The 16,352-nt window shown below is 43.0% G+C and overlaps 2 protein-coding genes across 3 annotated transcripts; both read left to right on the forward strand.

Annotated features, from left to right (window-relative positions):
• The first annotated feature begins 1,030 nt into the window (after window positions 1-1,030).
• On the forward strand, window positions 1,031-11,448 carry LOC106565647 (von Willebrand factor A domain-containing protein 1). Of its 2 annotated transcripts, XM_014132977.3 has the most exons (6): window positions 1,031-1,327; window positions 3,867-4,418; window positions 4,809-5,126; window positions 5,396-5,671; window positions 6,033-6,314; window positions 6,510-11,448. In XM_014132977.3, exons 1-6 carry the CDS (start codon window positions 1,243-1,245, stop codon window positions 6,557-6,559), a joined length of 1,563 nt encoding a protein of 520 aa, XP_013988452.1. In that variant the 5' UTR covers window positions 1,031-1,242; the 3' UTR covers window positions 6,560-11,448. The 2 variants fall into 2 exon arrangements, with proteins under 2 accessions (XP_013988452.1, XP_013988451.1); XM_014132976.3 differs by having other exon boundaries at window positions 6,033-11,448.
• A 272-nt stretch (window positions 11,449-11,720) lies between these two features.
• Window positions 11,721-15,054, forward strand: LOC106565646 (cyclin-L1). The gene is made up of 10 exons (XM_014132974.3): window positions 11,721-12,236; window positions 12,445-12,519; window positions 12,693-12,802; window positions 12,885-13,005; window positions 13,252-13,316; window positions 13,455-13,554; window positions 13,802-14,060; window positions 14,310-14,400; window positions 14,533-14,598; window positions 14,688-15,054. The coding sequence occupies exons 1-10, from the start codon at window positions 11,991-11,993 to the stop codon at window positions 14,848-14,850; spliced, it is 1,296 nt and encodes a 431-aa protein (XP_013988449.1). The 5' UTR covers window positions 11,721-11,990; the 3' UTR covers window positions 14,851-15,054.
• The last annotated feature ends 1,298 nt before the right edge of the window (window positions 15,055-16,352 follow it).

Consider the following 16,352-nt stretch of genomic DNA (forward strand, 5'->3'; position numbering starts at 1 on the left):
CCCAGAAGAGTGGAGGCTATTATAGCAGCAAAGGGGGGACCAACTCCATATTTGTATTTTTATTTAACCTTTATTTAACTAGGCAAGTCAGTTAAGAACAAATTCTTATTTACAATGACGGCCTACCAGAAGGCAAAAGGCAGGGACAGGGGCTGGGATTCAAAATAAATAAAAATATAGGACAAAACACAGCAGCACAACATGGTAGCAGCACAAAACATGGTACAAACATTATTGGGCACAGACAACAGCACAAAGGGCAAGAAGGTAGAGACAACAATACATCACAGGAAGCAGCCACAACTGTCAGTAAGAGTGTCCATGATTGAGTCTTTGAATGAAGACGTGGAGATAAGACGGCCCAGTTTGAGTGTTTTTTGCAGCTCGTTCCAGTCGCTAGCTGCAGCGAATTGAAAAGATGAGCGACCCAGGGATGTGTGTGCTTTGGGGACCTTTAACAGAATGTGACTGGCAGAACGGGTGTGTATGTGGAGGGTGAGGGCTGCATTAGGTATCTCAGATAGGGGGGAGTGAGGCCTAAGATTAATGCCCATGATTTTGGAATGATATGTTCGATGCGGATACTTTTGGTCATGTATTGTATGAGTGTAGAGCGATCATAATAGCCTACTAATGGAGTCAATAAAGTTTTAATCACATTCGTGCTATTGAATGTGAAGCATTCTGGATAATGTCCCAAACAGGGACGAAGTCCAACAAAAGTGACGCCGAAAAACTATTGACTGTTGAGGGGAGGACGCTTGAGAAAGGGAAATAGAAGGGGCAGTAGAGGACCAAAATATATTGGAGGGTGAAACAGTAGCAGAGCCGAGGAGGACATGAAATCGAAGAAGCACTTCCTTATCAGTTGATCTTGTGGAGAGGGGGGTAAATTCGTGCTGTGGTAGTGGGAGTGTCGCGCCTTCTAATACGTTTTAAATTAGGTAGTGTGGATAACACGGTCTCCGCTGTTTGTGTGTGCGCACGCGAGTGCCCTTGTGTGTGTGTGTGTGTGTGTGTGTGTGGAGGGGGGGGGGTAGTTCGTAATGACTTTTCAGCCTTGATACAATTAGGCTGTACAACTAAAAACGGACTGATCCCTTGGCGCATGAGAAGCTCGAGGGAATGTGAGAGGGAAGGATCTGTAATACAGTACAACAATGCCATGGACAGTGACTTGGGAAGATCCCGTTTAGGGTGCACTTGTTTGGTCTATTTCATCATAACGTATTGATCCAATTTATGATGGAGTGGCTTGGATTTTCCTGTTTGCTGTTCGGTGTGTTACTCCGGCCAAGCAACACACAAAACGTTGTGCCTGACGCAGGTGAGTTTAGCCTACCTTATACAGGTGTGTCACGGTTAGAGAGATGGCGTTTGAATATTACATTTACATTTATATAGAATATTTCCTGTAGACTCTCAACAATGTTCCTTTCTGCAGTTGGCGCTGATTAAAGTCGGGATACACAGTCACATCATTAGATAATCATTAGTTTTCTAACAATGACCTCCTTAGAATGCATCGTAATATTTATCTGATCACATGGCTTATTAGTGTGGTATCAGCAAAATAGTAACTTATTTACAGGGTCTAGTATAAGTGTATTGTATTATTGACAGAGTTCATATTTTTTCTGTAAAGTGTTTGTGTGTGTGTGTGTGTGTGTGTGAGAGAGAGGGAGAGGGAGAGGGGGAGAGAGCCTTCCAGCTCTTGGCATTACAGTTGAAAGGGAGACAATGGAAGCTCTGTCTTTCATTGATATTGCTGTCTTCAAGAAAAACATTTTTCCTGCTGACTTAGGCCAGAATTTTTCTGGAAACGGGTAACATTCTGTTTGTCAAATTACAATAACAAAGCTGTAATAATATATCCACGCTTATGGTAGTCCCCAACTAATTAAAAATAAACATTTGGATCTATGACTCAGGTTTATTTGAAAAATATTAAGCAAAGCCTTTGGAGACATTTTTCTGCAGGTCATAAAGGTGGGAACAAAGCTTAATGGATTTTTTTTAGCTACTTTTTAATTACATAAACAGAGACTTAGGGTTTGAAGGAAAAGCCATACTTCTTCTCTATTACATCTCTCACACGCAGTCTCTCTTGCTCACAAACACCTCACTGTGGAATGCAGAGGGAAGAGAGCTGCAAATCCCTTTGATCTCTTCTCTCTCATGATCCTTCTCTTTTCCTCCCAATATTTCACTAAGCTTCTATCTATTTTATAAGGGGTTAATAGGGGATAGTGCCTCTGCCTCCTTTCCCATCCCTCCCTCACTCTCTTCTCCATCTGTGTTAGTTACTATTGTATGGTTGTTTTCAGACATTAGCTGATACCATTCTCCTGATTGCTCTGTTCTCCTTCATTTCCTCTCATCCCTCCCTCCCTCTCTCTCCCTACCACCACCATCATTTTCTAGCGCTCTATAAAAGTTTAATGATTGTGGAATGTTGTTCCAAGAGGGCTCTCTGAAAGGAACAGAGAGCTGAAGTTTATGTGGGTGACACAGAGAGAGAGAGAGAGAGAGAGAGAGAGAGTGAGAAAGGGATAAAGGGAGATGAAAACTAACAAAGGCTCTGCAGGAAGTGGAATAAAATGTGTGGAAGAAGTGACGCAATATGCATAATATGTATATGTGCCTTTGGATGATGGCAGTCATTTGTGTGTGTCTGTGTCTGTGCGTCTGTGTCTGTACCAGGCGTCAGCTTGTGATTGAGTGATACCTGTATTGTTCTTACTAGACCAGAGCATGTCAGTGCATCACCCCAATAGCATGTTAGAACAGCAAAATCATTGGGTTGCTCCTGCATTCATGCAGGGTTATACACCTGTTACAACAGGTCATGACAGCTGATGGAAAAATAGATGGGTTTCATCTGACATGCCCTTGTCCCTGAGGTGACAGAGGTATGTCTACTGTTTTACCAACCATATACTGTATAGCTGTTGCCAACCTGCTTTGGCAGTCAGCCTCTTAGGCGTTCTATCACACCAGTAACACACAGCAGAGAGGCAGAGAGCTGAGTCAGACACAGGACAAATGAAAATGTATGAGCTACTATATTTGAATTTACTGCAAGTGTGTTTTTGTTTTGTTAGTAGAAGCTGGGGTGTAGAAACTGGAGTGCTAATAGAAGCGATTTAGATTTTACTGGAAATGATTATAGTATGTAGATGGTTGAGAGAGCAAATGGGGCTCAAATGTTTCTGAGAATAAAGATCCAGTGCCAATTATAATGTGCTTATCAGAGTGCATCTGTCCAGACTGTGGCTATTCTCTGCACATAATGTTCTCTGTCTCTCTTTTTATCTTTCTCTCGCTCTCTCTCTCTGTTGTTTTGTTTCTCTTTCTCTAGTTTGTGTCCGTTTTCTTCCAACTATCCTCAGTTTTTAATCTGTTTAATTTCTGTCACTCCCTTGACAGTCATCTCTCAACCCCATACCTTTATCCATATTTTAGCACTCGTCTCTTCATCCCTCTTTCCTTTCCTTTCCTCTCACTTGTCCTGTGTTGTCCTATGTTCTATGGCTTGGATCCCAGTCTGTGTTTGAATAAAATGGCTTAAACCAATAAAGTTTATTTTGACTGATCACACAAAGAACAGCTAATATTTAGATTTGGACATAGGAAGATTAGCAAGTAAAGAACTACCACGACAGGTAATAACATTGGCAAACAATGTCTTTTGAAAAGCTTTTCATTACAAGTGTTTTTTTGTTGCCTTGTGGAATCTGTTCCTGGGCTTGCAGCCACATGCCTGCTTACAATTCTCTTTGTAGATATACGGTATCAGGGATAAATAGCTTCAGTGTGATCGCTCTCTCTCGTCCTTTCTCTCACTCTCCCCCTTTCTCTCTCAGCTCTGAACTGTTGTGAAGGGGACATCCTGCTCCTGTTGGATTCTTCAGGAAGTGTGTCATCCTATGAGTTCTCTCGCCTGCTGCGCTTCCTGTCTGAACTGCTCCTCCCCTTCTCACTGGGGCAGGGCCAGGTGAGGGTGGGGTTGCTGCAGGTGGGCACTGAGCCACACCTGGAGTTTGGTCTGGACGCCCACAGCACCCAGCCTGGCCTGCAGGGGGCACTGCAGAGGACCAGGCAGCTCCAGGGGGACACCAACACTGAGGCTGCCCTCACACTGGCACAGGGGCTGCTAGCCAGGACTGGAGCTGGGGATGAAACAAAGCTCCCTAAGGTGCTGGTGTGGCTAACGGACGGGGTAGAGCCGGGAGTAGTGGATGGACCAATGGCAGAGCTGAGAACGGCGGGCGTGTCCGTGCTGGCTGTCTCTACAGGACACGGGAACTACCAGGTGCTGCGGAGGGTGGTGACCGCACCCATCGAGTCCCACCTGTACTTTGTGGACATCGATGACATCAGCATCATCACAGAGGACCTGAGGGAGGCCATCATTGGTGTGTGGGGCGGGGTTGAGGGAGGGAGGGAGGGAGGGAGGGAGGGAGGGAGGGAGGGAGGGAGGGAGGGAGGGAGGGAGGGAGGGAGGGAGGGAGGGAGGGAGGGTAGTGACTCACAAAGGGTGGATACAAAGACAGAGGAAATAGATGACAATATGTGAAATAAAACAATTTGCCCTTCAAACAGCACAGCATTGTATAAAACCATTCAGCACACATAGTTTTCACTTCTAACACTACAACAGAGGTGGGACTATGCTGCTTGACTAGAACTGAGTTGCCAGACTCAAGTATTTATAGACGGTCCTGAGATTGCAGCCTTTGTATTGTCCATGCAAACTCCCCACCTGAGGTGATGTCTTTCCCCGCACCCCTCTTTCTCTCTCTTAGAGCTGATCCATGCTGAGGGCCTGCGGGTGGTAGAGGTGTCCTCCCACAGTGCCGTGCTGCAGTGGCGTCCTGTCCTCAGTGCCAACACAGGCTTCTATGAGATCCACTACAATTCTATGCTGCCAGGTGGCGGGAAGGGTCAGCCTAGTGGCGGGGCCAGCAGCGGGGTGCAGTACCACAGACGGACCCTCCCTGGGGATGCCAGCTGGATAGAGCTGAGTGGTCTGCAACCAGACACCAGCTACACCGCCTCCCTCAACCCAAAGTCCAACCAGGACTACCTCAACACCCTCAGTGCCAACTTCACCACACTGCCCGGTGAGAGGGCGGGAGGAAGGGAGACTGGGAGAGGAGGAAGAGAGGATGGAAAGAAAGGGATTGGAATAGATGTCAGGAATGTGGGAGTGGAATATAAAGTTCAGTGACATGGTAGAAATATGAAATATGAATAGTCTAATAGAAAATCAACACTGGTAGTTAATCTTTTTACATTATTGAACAACTTGTTGTGCATAATAATAATCTATTTTATTTTTCTGTCATCCCCCTCCCCTTTCCTCCCTGTCCTCTCCTCTCACACACCCTAGAGGTGTTGAGCCCAGCGGTGGTCACGGTGTCAGACTCAGGTCCTGACAGGGTGCGAGTGAGCTGGGGTCCTCTGCAGCCTGAGCAGGTCCAGAGGTACCAGATAGAGTATGGAGCTCTACCCAGTGGACAGGTCCACATGGTTATGCTACACGGACATCAGAATACCACTCTGCTCACTGGTCTAAAGCAAGAGACACAATACCTGGTCACCATCAGCGCCCTGTACTCCACTGGCAAAGAGAAGGCTTTGTCTGTCAAGGCCTGCACTCAGGAGGGTAAGATGTGTGTGTTTTTGTTCACCCTCTGAATGGCAGACATACACAATCCATGTTTCAGTTGTCTCAAGGCTTAAAAATCCTTCTTTAAACTGTCCTCCCCTTCATCTACACTGATTGAAGTGGATTTAACATGTGACATCAATAAGGGATCACAGCTTTTACCTGCATTCACCTCGTCAGTCTATGTCATGGAAAGAGCAGGTGATCTCTATGTATTTATCGTAATCATTTATAAGGAGTCCATCCCTCCCACTTTTACCTTTGGGCCTGGCCCCTCTCTTTTTTTCGTTCTGTGATTTATGGCTTTTATAACAAAGCACAGACACTAACTTGTCCTGTATCTCTGTGTGTATCTCAGTGTTGCCTGCCCTGGCTGACCTCCAGCTGACCCCAGTGGGGCGTGATGAGGTGCAGGTCCGGTGGCGAGGCCACGAGGAGGGTCTGAGGGGGTACTGGCTCAGCTGGGAGAGGGGTGAGACAGAGATCCCCTCCCGCCCTGCGTCCTCTTCCCTATACCTGCTCCCTGGCTCCTTGTCCACGCTGCTCACACACCTGGCCCCCAGCAGCCGAGTGTGTGTGTCCCCTGTCTACCGCACGGCCCGGGGAGAGGGGCTCTGCTGCACCACGCACACACAAACTGGTCTGACACTGCGCACACAGACACACACACACACAGGTCTGCCAGCCTTATATTGGACTTGACCGATTTATTGAATCGCCACATTATAGTCATTGTAATTTTAAGGAAGTAGTCGTCTTCATATGGCAACAGGAAAGTAATAACCCCTTTTTCTCTCTCTCTCTCCCTCTCTCTCCCTCTCTCTCACTTTGATAGGGCAGTATTTTGCAGTTATCAATGAGATTTGCCTGCAGTCAGAGAGCTGAAGTGGAGGAAATGTTTGAAATTTGAAGTGCTTTATTGCCACATCAATGCTGTGGTACAATGGAGTCACATCTCTATGTCGCTTCAAACCACTTGATTATCCAGTATTCACACCCCTTGACTTTTTCCACATTTTGTTGTGTTACAGCCCAAAATTAAATGGATTAAATTTAGATTTTTTGTCACTGGCCTACACACAATACCACATAATGTTTTTCAACATTTGTACAACTTAATTAAAAATGAAATGTCTTGAGTCATTAAGTACTACAAAGATACAGGTGTCCTTCCTAACCCTTTTGCCAGAGAGGAAGGAAAACGCTCAGGGATTTCACCATTAGGCCAATGGTGACTTTAAAACAGTTACAGAGTTTAATGGCTGTGATAGGAGAAAACTGAGGATGGATCAACAACATTGTAGTTACTCCACAATACTAACCTAATTGAAAGAGTGAAAAGAAGGAAGTCTGTACAGAATAAAAATATTCCAAAACATGCATCCTGTTTGCAACAAGGCACTAAAGTAATACTGCAAAAGTAATACTGCAAGCAATTACATTTTCGTCTGAATACAAAATGTTATGTTTGCGGAAAATCTAATACAACACACTACTGACTACCACGCTCCATATTTTCAAGCACAATTGTGGTGGCTGCATCATGTTATGGGTATGCTTGTAATCGTTAAAGACTGGGGAGTTTTTCAGGATAAAAAATAAACGTAATGGAGCTAAGCACAGAAAAAATCCTTGTTCAGTCTGCTTTCCACCGGACACTGTGAGAGGAATTCACCTTTCAACAGGACAATAACCTAAAACACAAATCTAAATCTACACTGGAGTTGCTTACCAAGAAGACAGTGAATGTTCCTGAGTGGCTGAGTTACAGTTTTGACTTAAATCTATTTGAAAATCTATGGCAAGACCTGAAAATGGTTGCCTAGGAATGATTAAGAACCAATTTGACAAAGCATGAAAACATTTGAAAATAATATTTCTGTATTTCATTATCGATTAATTGGCAAAAATGTCTAAAAACATGTTTTCACTTTGTTATTATGGGGCATTGCATGTACACAATACATTTCAAGAATTTAGAATTCAAGCTGTAACACAACAAAATGTGTAATAAGTAGAGGTATGAATACTTTCTGAAGGCCATGTAAGTGGATTATGTTGTCATTTCATAAGGAAGAGAGGTACTGGGTCATCTGGGTCAAGATAAAGAAGTGTAGCTTCAGCATAGAGCTGTTGTGATCCAAATGGATGGATTCCATTTCTCTGACTCCAATGAGAAGGATTGCCACTGATGGGGGATAGGTGGATGGGGATGAAGAGAAAGAAGGGTGGATAGAGGGGGACAAAGAAGACATAGAACCCCCTAACTTTCTTGAATAACCGTATCTTCTCTCCCATCATCCATCTGGTCATATTGTGGGCATGCTGTTACACATAGGCATTTTAATAATTTCTGATAAAAAGATAACTATATTCACTTCATAAACATGATGTAAAATCAAAATGTACTTGTACGCTTTCTCACATATTTTTTATATTCAGTTTTCAGTTTAGCTTCCACATAATAGGCTGCAGTCAACATATGAACCCATCAGCCTGGCTCTTGTGAACTTGCTTGCAAAGATCGCCATCTAGTGGGACACATCTTTTACCACAGGCTGTGACAATCAGGCCTATGTTCAACTTTTTCAACTCTTTGTCTGCTGCACAGTACACCCCTAAGTGTGAATATAATGCAAAAAACTACGCCCATGTTCCAATTGAACAGCAATGCATTGGTCTCATATAGAGGGTAGATAAATTGCAATATCTGAAAACAGGAAAACATTTCCTCTCACATCTCATCTTCTGGGTCGTTCCATGTCATTTCAGCAAGCCATGACACAAACCATCTCTGATTGTTCTGAAATTGTTTCTGTAGTAGAAAAACAGATTAAATAAGCATTCCAGCAACAATATTTGGTTGAAATATAATTTGATCTCTGAGAAATTAAACGAATTGATTGCATCCAAATTGGCCATTTAAATGTATAGGATTCATATAATATTTAATAAATATAGTAACTGGGGCGGCAGCGTAGCCTAGTGGTTAGAGCATTGGACTAGTAACCAAAAGGTTGCAAGATTGAATCCCTGAGCTGACAAGGTACAAATCTGTCGTTCTGCCCCTGAACAAGGCAGTTAACCCACTGTTCCAACGCCGTCATTGAAAATAAGAATTTGTTCTTAACTGACTTGCCTAGTTAAAGAAAGGTAAAATAAATATAGTACCTAACATCCGATTTGGACCAAACTTTTTTCTAACAATGAGTAAAACACAAGGAATCCAAAAGTCACCCACAGACCCCCCACACACCACGACAATCCAGAGGAGGCTGGTGGAAGGAGCCATAGGAGGGCGGGCTCATTGTAATGGCCGGCATGGAATCAATGGAACGGAGTCCAACCAGTTGTTTCCATGTGTTTGGTACCATTCCATTAATTCCATTCCAGCCATTATAATGAGCTACCTTCTATAGCACCTCCCACCAGACGACACTGCGCCAATCTCACCCCCAACAACTCCATGCCGCCTCAATGTTAATAAAGGGATAGTTCACCCAAATTACAAACTGACGTATTGGTTTCCTGACCCTGTAAGCAGTTTATGGACAAGGTATGACAGGAACCGATGCTTTGGTTTTGTTTACCGAGCCACTGTTTCTTTTTAGCATTTGTTGCACATATCCAATGCAAATCAACGGTACCTATATTAGCATTTTTACACTTCATGTCCAAATCATCTGTAAGTAACAACAGGAACCACATTTCCATCCACAATTTTTAGGCCAGTAAAGTCCAACATATAAAAATAACATGACAGCTGTGATGGAAACAGGAAGTTTCGTTACAATTGTATAAATGCAGACAGATCATTATTTCGTTCGACATGGTGGGATCTTTTTGTGTATGAAAAATTAATTATGCAAGAAAAGGTGGTGCAAATTACAAATATTGTAAATAATAACCATCATATCGAAGTAAACTTGGAGTCACAAAGTGATATGGTTTGTGGTCCTCCCTAGGGTTGTGGTGGTAGTGACATTTTGTCAGCTGTGATTGTCAAGCAAATAACTGCCGGTCTCATGGTAATTGACCATTAATTAACACATTTAGCATCTCCTGGCTTCCACGCATAGCCTACAAGCCACTGATGCAGACCTTTGGAACATCTACATTTTAAAAAGTCTATTAAATCCATGTAATACAGCCTATACCATCACAATAAATTCATTATTTATTTTAGACAGGTCTAAAGAAGTCTATTTCAGAATAACAGAATAGCATACTCTTGAGTTGTCCTTGTGTTAGGCCCTGATATGGCTAAGCCATATGGCTAGTTAATTTAGCATACAAGATTTGCTTAGAATTCCATTGCATTATTTTATAGTTTGAAGAATACGATTGAATAAAATAGAAAATATATTTTCTCCAAAGATTTAAGGAGTGTGCACATGTGGCTATTCTGTGTAGAGCAGTTAACAAAGAGGTATTATGGTCACCATAACAGCCCTAGGACTCTTCCCACTATGACTCGGGAAACCATGCAGTTTATTAGGCTACAGATTAAATAAATCATAATGAACTTCACAGGGTGGTGAAAGTGCACAGTACAGTGATGAGTTTTCCAATAAATATTGAAGGTCTTATTCTGGTGACATGATGATCGATGCTTGACTACCGTTTGACAAATAAAAATATTCTGTCTCTTATCCATAATAATCTCATCATGTAGACTCACTAGACTATTTGTATAGCCTACCCGCACTGCAAGTTGTTAGCTAAAGAGCGCATGTGCCAAGACCAGAGTAGGCACATTTGCTATTTTGCTCAACAGTTTTGTTAACAAAACTATCGATGGAAAATGCCATGGAAACACATTTAAAATGTTTATTCGGTATATGAAAACTTGAGGAAAAACTACATTTTGTGTGCACTAAGTCATCACCTATTAATTTTTGGGGGAAACAAGTCAGTTTGGTGGAAACACCACAGGTGGGAAAATGTGCATATTTTCTTAATGTGGATTTTAGAATATTCACATGAAAATCTGTTGCCAATTGGATGGAAACCTAGCTATTGAGTTACACAATACATGTTTTGGTACATTAGGATGATTTGGACATGAAGTGTGAAAATGCTAATATAGGTACCATTGACTTGCATTGGATTTGTGCCACAAATGCTAGAAACTTTAGTGTTTACCTGGTAAGGAAACCAACATTGAGGGGAGGGGATTATTTATATTTTTTAATCACCTAATAGCAGGTACAGCACCATCTAGTGGTCAGAACCTGGTAGTATCAGGATGTATAATGGCACATAAACCAAACGACTTCAATGATTGGTTTCTATAAACGGGGGACATCACCAAATTCACTGGGAATGCATTACATAGGATAAAGAAACAATACTCCGAGCAGCAGCTTCATACTACTTTTCAGACATAGAGAACTGATCATATATACTCGTTGCTGGGGTGGTTTTGGTGTGGGGGGTCCGTGGGTGGCTTTTGAGATTCGTCATGTGTATTTAATTGTTAGTATATTTGGTGGAAATCGGATTTTAAGTACTATATTTATTGAATATTATACGAATCCTATACATTTAAATGGCCAATTTGGGTGCAATCAATTAGATTCATTTCTCAGAGATCAACAAAATTATTTTGCAGGATGCTAATTTAATCTGTTTCTAACGACAGAAATTATATAAGAACAATCTGAGATGGTGGGTGTCGAAATACTTTCTTGTACTTTTTCAAGTGGAACGACCCTTGTATTCTATGTACTCAATGTTAATATCATATGAGGTAATAAAACGAGTGTAAATTGCTTCTTCTTTTTTAATAATTTCATTTGGAGTGTAGAAATCAATACAACACACACAAACACACACACACAGGCAACTGTATGATTGTTGTCAGGTACAGTATGACCATTAATATCTCTAGACAAAATTGTCAAATGCCTTGCAGCCCCACCATAGATTGATCTGCATTAATTAAGATTTAGCCTATTAAACAGCAAATCTTTTTTACCCAAGTGAGTCCATTTTATCAATGATAGGCTCTTCCCTCAAGAGACAATAACTTTTTCAACTGCAACACACGCTTAGAAATAACATTCTGTTATCAAAACAATGCAAACTTTTACAAAACGATGAACACCGGAATTTGCAGAAATAAAAATTAACAGCTTCCACCGTTTAAAAAATACTGCTATTATTGGTTTACGCAACGAAATTCAAGACCACAATAACCAATCACAACCAGTATGAAGAATAGCAAGGGGCGCGGTTTACATACGGACCATCCAATCGGTAGAGACTGTACTGGAGTCCCGGGCTGGACTGGGCCTCGGTCTTGCCTGGTGTCATGCAACCGACTATTGAATATGTGATGGCGGCAGAAGACTTGAGAATTCCCGGGGAGGGAATTCTTATAGGGGATAAAATATACTCTGGTGTAACCCTAACTTTAGATAACTGTCTCCTGCCGCCGGAGCGACTACAGCAGAGTCCGTCCGCTGAACATGGGCTCTCCGCGGATACCGAGGAGCAGCTGCGAATGCGGGGCTGTGAGTTGATACAGGCCGCGGGTATTCTGCTTAGACTCCCGCAGGTTGGTAACAGCTATTTAGCTAACTATTGTGCCGAAGTTAAGTAGAATTTGCATTCAAAGTCAGACAAATCTAATTGTACAGGTCAAACACGAGACCATGTCTAAAATCAACAGCTAAGTTAAAGACGCATGTTGTTTACCAATGAGGCAGGCCATGCGATGGATTTAAATCGTAGTTAGCAAGTTAATTGATAAACGTTCTCTCCAGGTAGCCATGGCCACGGGGCAGATCCTTTTCCAGAGGTTCTACTACTGCAAATCGTTCGTCAGACACTGTGCGGAGGTAGGACCCTCATTATCCTGCTCTGTTTGGCAACCAGTTCCACTGCAAAAATCCTTTATCAAACTTAGCGCAAACGTTCACCCTGTTGCTGTGACTAACTAATCCCATGATGCCATTTGTCCTCTTTCCCCTTCTCAAAATACCCATCTACCTCCCTGCCTGCCTCTTTCCAGATGGTTGCCATGGCTTGTGTGCACCTGGCTTCAAAGATTGAGGAGGAACCGCGCAGGGTACGCGATGTTCTCAATGTGTTCTACCACCTCAAACACAGCAAAGGCAAAAGGTAAGGGGTTCTGAACTCCTCTTCCAGTTCTCCCAACCCTCTTGCGTTATTGTGTATATCGCTAACCATGTGTATCTTCCAGGACCCAGGTCCCCATGCCTTTGGATGCCAGCTACATCAGTGCCAAGGCTCAGGTGATCAAGACGGAGAGGAGAGTGCTGAAGGAGCTGGGCTTCTGTGTGCATGTCAAACACCCCCACAAGGCAAGCAGCAGACTCCTTACCTCACCACCTTCAATACATTCAGTGGCGCATTTTATCTAAAACAGGACAATTGATAACCACTGTGGTTTAGGCCCTGTTTGTCCTACTGGTTTGTTGTGATTGCTACTGTAGGCTTGGATTTGTATTACCATGACATGCCTAACAAATTATCTTGTCTACGGCAATTTACATTGCATCTGGTCTTGGGAACACATCCCTAACAGTTTTTGTGCTCCTCTGTCACAGATCATTGTGATGTACCTCCAGGTGCTGGAGTGTGAGAAGAATACAAAGCTGGTACAGACAGCTTGGTGAGTATCTTCTTGATATTTTGTCTTTATTTTGTTTAATCATTTCTCAATGTATCTTGAATGTCATATTAGGAAGAGTTCTTATTTATCTATTTTCATCTCGCTCTCCGCCTCTCTCTGCTGCTGTCTGTTTTCTAGGAACTACATGAATGACAGTTTGAGGACAGATGTGTTCCTGAGGTTCAGTGCTGAGACCGTGGCCTGTGCCTGTATCTACCTGTCAGCCAGAACACTTCAGGTAGGACACTACAGTGTACACTTATGTGCTTTAAACATGCTAACACATAAGGTATTTTACAGTAGTATACCATCCCAGGTTGTCATTCATACACCTGCACATATCAGCACACCTACTACACAAACAAAGATTTTATCTAAGGACATATGCTCAAACATGATTAGCTGGTCTATATAGCTCCCAGATATCCATAACAGCGACATGACCACCTGTCTGATTCCTCACCCTCCTCCCGTCTTCCATGCAGATCCCTCTGCCGGACCAGCCCCCCTGGTTCCTGCTGTTTGGTGCGTCTGAGGAGGACCTGAGGGAGATCTGTGGGCGGATCCTGAGGCTGTACTCACTGCCCAACGTCTCCCTCCCCAGTATGCTAAAAGAAGTGGACCAGTGTCACCTGGCCCTGGATGCACGCATCGCCAAGGCTAAGCTGGCAGGAGGGGGACTGCTGGCTGTGGGCACCCCCACCCTGGACGTCCCCTCCAGCTTCTCCCCTGCCTCCAAAGCAGGTGAGAAAGGCGCACACCATTCACCCATAGGAAACACACTGTGTAATAAGTGATATCCTAATGTTTTATATCATGTTTTTTTTGTTTCTATTTCCTTATTTTTGCATCCTGGCATCTTTTTTTAAATGATTATTACCGTCCTCTCCACTTCTGTTTGTCTCATGTGCTCATCATTTCCTTTAGCAACCCTTTGACTTTTGAACCATTTCCTCCTACAAAGTTCCGTATGCTCATCTCTCTTTGTCCTAGCGTCGCCTGCTGTACCACAGACCAACAGGGAGTCTCCCCTAAATCAAGTCGCCCTAAAAAATGCCTGCCGGAAACTCACTAACGGAGACGAGTAAGTATTCTTCCTCTACTGGAGTATGGGGATATCTGTACTGGGTATATTTGTGCGATTGAATGGAGCTGCTTTCCCTCATGAAATGAAGACTCTTCTACTTTTGCTTTTCTCCTTTTTTTTCTCACTCAGGAAGAAAAGAGGGAGTCGTAGTGATGAGAGGAGAGAGACTCAGTCCATGTCTCCTTCCAGAAGAAGGTATGGAAGAAGCACTGTGCCTTACTCTGTTTCATATGGACTCCATTTTGGTTCTGAGCTCTGAGACTAACTTCACTCTCTGTTTTCAGACGCAGTCGCAGTGTGTCTTCTCCTTTGCGCTCTGTCTCTCCCACCCACCGCCAGAAAATCAGTCGCAGGGATAGAGAAAGGGAAAAAGAGCGGGAGCGTCGGCGGGAACGGGAGAGGGAGCGAGGAAGAGGAAGGAGAGATGAATACTCACGTAGAAGATAACTCTCATAGGTGTTATCAAGGAAGAGCTATCGTAAATGACCTATGGAACAGCACATCATGGACCAAATACAAGCCAGACTTTCCAATGTTTTCACTTTTGTAGATTGTTTGTATTACATTATAATTTGGGAAACTATGCTCTAAGATCATAGTCCAAAGCTTTTGTCTGAACAATATTTTTGAAATAAAAATGCTTTTAGATGATCTGTTGTCTTGTTTTATGAATGGCATCAAGTGATTTAGATCACTGTATTGGTCAACCGCACACAAGGTTTAACTGAAATGTGACTTACGCTTTTAACCCAACCCCTCCGAAAGACTCATATATATATATATATATATATATATATATATATATATATATGAGGGAGATCTGTGGGCGGATCCTGAGGCTGTACTCACTGCCCAACGTCTCCCTCCCCAGTATGCTAAAAGAAGTGGACCAGTATCACCTGGCCCTGGATGCACGCATCGCCAAGGCTAAGCTAGCAGGAGGGGGACTGCTGGCTGTGGGCACCCCCACCCTGGACGTCCCCTCCAGCTTCTCCCCTGCCTCCAAAGCAGGTGAGAAAGGCGCACACCACTCACCCATAGGAAACACACTGTGTAATAAGTGATATCCTAATGTTTTATATCATGTTTTTTTTGTTTCTATTTCCTTATTTGCCCTTCCAGACTGCCTCTGCCTACCCAAGGACGTCAGAGGACAAAAATCAGTTAACCACCTAACCGAGGAACTCAATTTAACCCTAGATGCAGTTGCACCCCTAAAAACTAAAAACATCTGTCATAAGAAACTAGCTCCCTGGTATACAGAAAATACACGAGCTCTGAAGCAAGCTTCCAGAAAATTGGAACGGAAATGGCGCCACACCAAACTGGAAGTCTTCCGACTAGCTTGGAAAGACAGTACCGTGCAGTATCGAAGAGCCCTCACTGCTGCTCGATCATCCTATTTTTCCAACTTAATTGAGGAAAATAAGAACAATCCGAAATTTCTTTTTGATACTGTCGCAAAGCTAACTAAAAAGCAGCCTTCGCAAATGGAGGATGGCTTTCACTTCAGCAGTAATACATTTATGAACTTCTTTGAGGAAAAGATCATGATCATTAGAAAGCAAATTACAGACTCCTTTAAATCTGGGTATTCCTCCAAAGCTCCATTTTCCTGAGTCTACACAACTCTGCCAGGACCTAGGATCAAGGGAGATACTAAAAGTGTTTTAGTACTATATCTCTTGACACAATGATGAAAATAATCATGGCCTCCAAACCCTCAAGCTGCATACTGGACCCTATTCCAACTAAACTACTGAAAGAGCTGCTTCCTGTGCTTGGCCCTCCTATGTTGAACATAATAAACGGCTCTCTATCCACCGGATGTGTACCAAGCTCACTAAAAGTGGCAGTAATAAAGCCAAATCTTGATCCAGAAATTATAAAAAACTATCGGCCTATATCGAATCTTCCATTCCTCTCAAAAAAAATTGAAAAATCTGTTG

This window comes from Salmo salar, chromosome 12 (assembly GCF_965601325.2).
Source record: "Salmo salar chromosome 12, fSalSal1, whole genome shotgun sequence".
In the NCBI taxonomy this organism is placed as follows: Eukaryota; Metazoa; Chordata; class Actinopteri; order Salmoniformes; family Salmonidae; genus Salmo; species Salmo salar.

Coding starts and splice junctions, on each gene's coding strand:
- LOC106565647 (XM_014132976.3), top strand. CDS start 1,243: ATGATGGAGTGGCTTGGATTTTCCTGTTTGCTGTTCGGTGTGTTACTC. Junction 4,419..4,808: donor CCTGAGGGAGGCCATCATTG/GTGTGTGGGGCG, acceptor TCTCTCTCTTAG/AGCTGATCCATGCTGAGGGC. Junction 5,127..5,395: donor CAACTTCACCACACTGCCCG/GTGAGAGGGCGG, acceptor CACACACCCTAG/AGGTGTTGAGCCCAGCGGTG.
- LOC106565646 (XM_014132974.3), top strand. CDS start 11,991: ATGCAACCGACTATTGAATATGTGATGGCGGCAGAAGACTTGAGAATT. Junction 12,803..12,884: donor AAACACAGCAAAGGCAAAAG/GTAAGGGGTTCT, acceptor TGTATCTTCCAG/GACCCAGGTCCCCATGCCTT. Junction 14,401..14,532: donor AAACTCACTAACGGAGACGA/GTAAGTATTCTT, acceptor TTTCTCACTCAG/GAAGAAAAGAGGGAGTCGTA.